Raw genomic sequence first — 6000 nt, forward strand, 5'->3', positions numbered from 1 at the left:
TACAGTGTCTGTGCCCAAATATATATATATTTGATGTTCAATTTAGTGATTGGGTGTGAACCTGAGATCTAGTCTTTAATCTCTATGCCTAAAATAACCCCATTCACTATGCTGAAGCTTGCATATGATTGTGCAGCACTGTAGATAGGACTGAGTAGGAATTACACCTCAACCTACACATCAGCACTATACTGCTCTCTACACTGTAGATAGGACTGAGTAGGAATTACACCTCAACCTACACATCAGCACTATACTGCTCTCTACACTGTAGATAGGACTGAGTAGGAATTACACCTCAACCTACACATCAGCACTATACTGCTCTCTACACTGTAGATAGGACTGAGTAGGAATTACACCTCAACCTACACATCAGCACTATACTGCTCAGTTTGTGCTATTAAGGATGATGGATGCACACATCTGTGTATGTCCATACACCAACACAGACAGAAACAGAAACACACATACACACACACACACACACACACACATTGCCACAGAACATAACCATAAAATTACACTCTGACAGAGAGAGAGAAAGAGAGAGAGAGAGAGAGAGAGAGAGAGAGAGAGAGAGAAATAAGCAACTGTAGCAAATCTTCCCTTCATTACATTTCCCTCCATTGTCTGAGAAAAACGTTGCCCAACTTTGCTAGTCTCCCTGGGTCAGTGCCAGGGATAATAGTATTCTTTAACTCCAGCCTATAATCCTGTGTGTGTGATGTGGGTTTGTGTTTATTTTGGCTGTGTCATAATACTAGCTAAAGCCGGCATAGGCCTCGGTCATTAGCCTCACTGGCAAACAAGGGCCGGATAATCCTTATCAGATCTGTTTATTTTTTTAAAAACACACACACACACACACATACATATACTAATCCATCCCCCAAGTGGCACAGTATGCTGACACGCAGAAAAAAATAACTGTACACACACACACACACACACACACACACACACACACACACACACACACACACACACACACACACACACACACACACCTGAGTCTGACTGTGTGTGTCAGATAGCCCTATTTAACCTCAGTCTCACTCGGTACAACCTGTGAGAGAAACAGAGAGACTGAGAGAGAGAAAAAGAGAGGGGGGGGGCATGTCCTTGTCCAATCATGTGTCAGACAGAAAAGATCAGCACCTCCACAGCAAACTGAGGTGACATTCTGAACAAAAGGGCGCTTTCGACAAATGACATTAAAGCGACATAATGCAGTTTACCATTTGTAAGGTCATTTTTGGAAACAACTAGTCATTATGACATCCTTAAGTTAATTTAGCTGTTACATGGTCACGTGACCATGACTCATTCAGACTCATTCAGACATCATTCTCAGTTTTGAGCTGCGAAAAACCCTGCAAGAAATATAACAGCAATTTTTTACAGCCAAACATTGCCAAATGCTGTAAATTATACCTAAATATAATGATTTGTCAAATGCACAGCTGAAATTCTTAATTTGGCTAGTTAGCTTTCATTAGTGCCAAATGTGCTCTTTATGGTCACTGCGTGCCACGTTTGTGGGCAGTTGGCTAGTTAACTCAAAAACACGGACAACACTCTGCCATGTCTCTTCAGCAATGTTATCGCATCAGTAATGTGTCTGTGCACTCACCTGCCAGGGACGGTTGTCTTTATGTCTACAACAGCACTTCTGCAGCCAGGTTAGAAATGCCCAAATCGGCCTGCGTAATGTCTGTATGCCTCCTGGTCCTGGACCAATCTGTGTTTATAATTCTCAGCCTGTGTCTGTAACTGTGCTCTCAAAAGCATGACACACACACACGCACGCACTCATGAATTTATATCCCGGTCCATTGGCAAGTCATAGATTACAGCTGATGGATGTACCATATCCTCTCACTCGTCTCCATGTACACACACACGCACGCACGCATGCACACACACACACACACACAGGCTGCTGGAGAGGTCTGGGCCCACCACTGGACCTTGCTATGTTGCAGGACGTAACAGGGTGTTGGCACAGCCACGGTGTGTCCCATTACTCCCACTACACTCTCTCATACACACATACACACACACACACACACACACACACACACACACACACCTGCAGGTTCAAAACTCCTCTTCTTGCCCCCTACGGTTGGGGCCCTGCCCCAGTCAGGTGGCGCCTGGCGGGCACTAATCACCTCCATTCATCTCAATCAGAGGGGCCTGCTGGTGGATGGAGGGCAAGCCAAGCCAGACAGACACTGAGATGAATGAATGGGCTTCTGTGTGGAATGAACATCAAGGAGAAAACAGACACATGCGCGCGCACACACACACACACACACACGCACACTCCCTAAAAGTGAGACACAAAATGCCACAACGGCCAAGGAAGACGCCGGCTCCAAATGTGAGGGCTCACTTCTCAAACTAAAACACACACATAAATACACAGACACACACACACACACACACACACGCACACACACACACACACACACACACACACACACAACTTTTCTAAGTGCATTTGAAGCAGTCACAGAGGGGCATGAATAATAGATAGGTGACACATGCTTTTGTTTGCTCCGTTTTGCCGTTGAGCTGGAGAGGCGCTCCTTGACGCAGTATAAAATGCCCTCCTCAAAACGCTGTATCCCTGCATGGATATGGTTCACACACACACACACACACACACACACACACACAAACACACACAGCCAAATGCACTGGCATGTAAGGCCTACGCTTACACACTACTACATACACTCCCATAACCCGAAACCTCCCTTAACACATTTCAGAATACCCGTCTTCTGAGTATGATTATGTCTTTGCTTGAGATGCAGGACTGACACTGATAAAGAAGGGGTGGAAGTCTAAAGTCTAAAGGGGGGGGGGGGGGGGTGAAAGCGCTGTGAAATGATCACAATATGGCTGCATTACAGTGTTACAGTGTTAACTCACTAGGATGGATAGAGCTTGCTACAGAAACACACAGGTATAGAATAGAATACCAAGAACAACATATGAGATTAAAACATCAATCTGTCAAATGCAACAGAGATTCAGAGAGAGAGAGAGAGGAAGGAAGGGATTTCCGATTTCATGTAATCAGGAGTGTGGGTTTGACTAGTTACTAGTCTAGTCAGCTCACACACACATGTGCCCACTCATTCAACAGGGAGGGGGGGTCTATACCGTGACAGGCATGCACACCCACAACTAATCCATCAATCAATAGGCCTGGCATCCGCAAGCGCAGGAGAGAGAGAGAGAGAGAGAGAGAGAGAGAGAGAGAGAGAGAGACAGATGCCCCCTCATTCTGGCGTCTCTGTGTGTGTGTGTGTGTGTGTGTGTGTGTGTGTGTGTGTGGGATGTGAAACAAACTGCCGACTGGCCAGACCACTCAATGTCAGCTCTTTCCACCCCTCGTCAGGACACCGTCAATCCACACACGCACACACACACACACACACACACACACACGCACACGCACACGCACACGCACACGCACACGCACACACACACACACACACACACACACACACACCTCAATCACCTTACTACAGTGTCCACCGCAGCTTTCTAACTCCATCCAGACATCCACTCAAACAAGCACATCCCCCCCAACCCACGACCTTCAACATGCCGCCACTGACCTCAGGTCAGCCCGGGCACTGGTGCTGAAACTGGGTCTCTTTCCGACAGCTACACACACAGAGGAGCCGCAACGTAGTCCCAGAGAGGAAATGGAGGGGGCATCTGCCCCGGTCCTGGCCCCTTGACATAAGCGTTGGCAGGTTTTTGACCGCGTAAGTGTACAGATGACCGGCACCACCGCCGCCGCCGCCCCCCGACCCCGTGGGCAAGTGGGTCAAAGTTCAATTATGTAACGACGGGGCCGCAGCCCTCTCTTCCTGTCTCATTGGTGCCACAGACAACAAGGCCCCCGATCAATCCTGTGTCGAAAAAATGCCCGGCGAACGGCAGCAAAAGCACAGCGCCATGGCACGCACGCCATTGACTGGTGCGCACGCTCTGCCATGGGCATAAGTACGCACACACACACACACACACACACACACACACGAGCACACACACACACACACACACGAGCACACACACACACACACGAGCACACGAGCACACCACACACACACACACACACCATGTATTTACTACAGAAACTGATCAGACTGATGTCTGACTGAGTCTATGGGCATTTGCATTATGCAAGTGTGCAAGTGTGTGTGTGTGTGTGTGTGTGTGTGTGTGTGTGTGTGTGTGCATGTCTGACATCCGTGTGCATACATGTGTGATTCACTGTGTGTGTGTGTGTGCCTGTGTAGGTTATGAGTCTGGTACAACATGAGGACATGGCAGAAGCCACAGAAGGACAAACACACATGCTCTCTCTCTCTCTCACTCCCACACACACACACACACACACACCCTCAGTCTGCACACATCCCACTGGATGCTGACCAACTTTTATCCACAGCTTCCATACACTGGCCCAAGACAGAGGGCAAGATAAGTAAGAACAAAGATAGAACGAAAGAGAGAAGGAAAGTCTTTGATAAATTAGAGGATTCAGTTAACAAAGCATTTAGAAGTACTCTAAGACCATCAAATAACCTCCATCCAACCACTTTTCCAAACATTCCAGAAAATGTGCCTCTTTGGCTCAAACATCCACTTATTTCAGAGGTAGACCAGGCACCTCAGTCTATCAAAGACTATCACACACTGACACAGCCTTCATCTCATGAATACTGCTCCTGATGAAAGGCATTTTCCGGAAACCGCCGGGAACCGAGACAAAACAGGCTCTCCACTGTGAAAATTAAATGACAATCTGTTCGACAAAAACATCACAACACGACCGGAGCCGCGAGTGGAGTTAGTATCGCATGGCCTCCCTCTCGCTGGTGGGAGGACGGCAGCCAAAACTCAGCGCTTCCCCCGTCCAAAACCTGGCCTACCGGGGACCAAACATCACTCACATTACTCTAAGTGCTGTAAAGCATGTCAGGAGACCTGGAAGTCAGTATTCACATGCAGCCTTTTGCCCTCCTGCCAAGCAACAGGGCGAGGAGAACCATTTCTCCTCAGTGCAAGTAGCTAATGATTGTGGCAAGACAGTAACTTTGGGCCACAGATGTAGAAGTGCATCCAATGGCCTTCAAATGTGTGCTGTGGTAACTAATTTTAACTCATAGTGTGCAATATGTTTTTTCACTGAAGACTGTTTTGTCAGTTCCACTGAAAAAACATACAGGTCAATTTCCGACATGCACAGGAAAGGTGTCAAAGTTGGAGATATAATTCACGTTTTTATCAAAACAGTTCAGTAGCCTATGGAGTATACTCTCCTTCTGTTATTTCCAATTAAGGATCCACTTCAGGCTATGATTCAGTGGCTTTGTTAAAATAACCATAGTATAGTCCTTTAGATGCAGACATATGCAGGCCTATATTTTATGAGTATGATTTAGGTGTCAGCATGGGTCTGAATAAGGTCGGCTCAGGTTGGTCCTTACCTTCCAGGCAACACGTCCTCCACAGTCCCGAGTGGGTCATGACCTCCTCGTTCTTTTTGCTCGTCTCATTTTCGTTGTTGCTCTTGACTTTGCATACACCGCGAGAGTAGAGCCAATAGTCCGTGCCCACCGCAATGGTCATGAGACTGAAGGCCGCGAACGCGCCGACCGTGGTCAGCAGCATTTGAACCCCGCGGTCAAAAAGACCCATGTTTCCGCATTCCAAGAAAGGGGAACCCCCTTTCCTCTTGATGTATAGGAAATAAATATTTGTAAATTTAAGGGGACCAAAGCAAATAAAAAAAATGTAGTGTTTTTTTTTTGACCGGAGAAGGGCCGATAAGGGGCAAGGTGTCACGTGTTTGGATTCTTATGATCGTTCTTATTACTCCAAGAGGTTAACAGAACGCACAATGAGTCAGGGTGTCTTGGGGGAATGCAAAATGATACAGGATGACTGGTGAGGGGATGATGA

The 6000-nt window shown here is 47.1% G+C and overlaps 1 protein-coding gene across 4 annotated transcripts in view; it reads right to left on the reverse strand.

The window, feature by feature from the left end:
- Window positions 1-5736, reverse strand: part of cacng2b (calcium channel, voltage-dependent, gamma subunit 2b) — a 59422-nt gene extending 53686 nt beyond the window's left edge. For all 4 annotated transcript variants that reach the window (XM_076291420.1, XM_076291414.1, XM_076291427.1 and 1 more), the window contains exon 1: window positions 5526-5736. In XM_076291420.1, coding sequence (XP_076147535.1) covers window positions 5526-5736 — 211 coding nt within the window. The remainder of the gene's footprint in view (window positions 1-5525) is intronic.
- Between the last annotated feature and the right edge of the window lie 264 nt (window positions 5737-6000).

This window comes from Alosa pseudoharengus, unplaced genomic scaffold, assembly GCF_046254945.1.
Source record: "Alosa pseudoharengus isolate Yale_2024_CS ecotype anadromous, Long Island Sound unplaced genomic scaffold, YU_APseudo_1.1 YU_APseudo_1.1_scf_1, whole genome shotgun sequence".
Lineage (NCBI taxonomy): Eukaryota > Metazoa > Chordata > Actinopteri > Clupeiformes > Clupeidae > Alosa > Alosa pseudoharengus.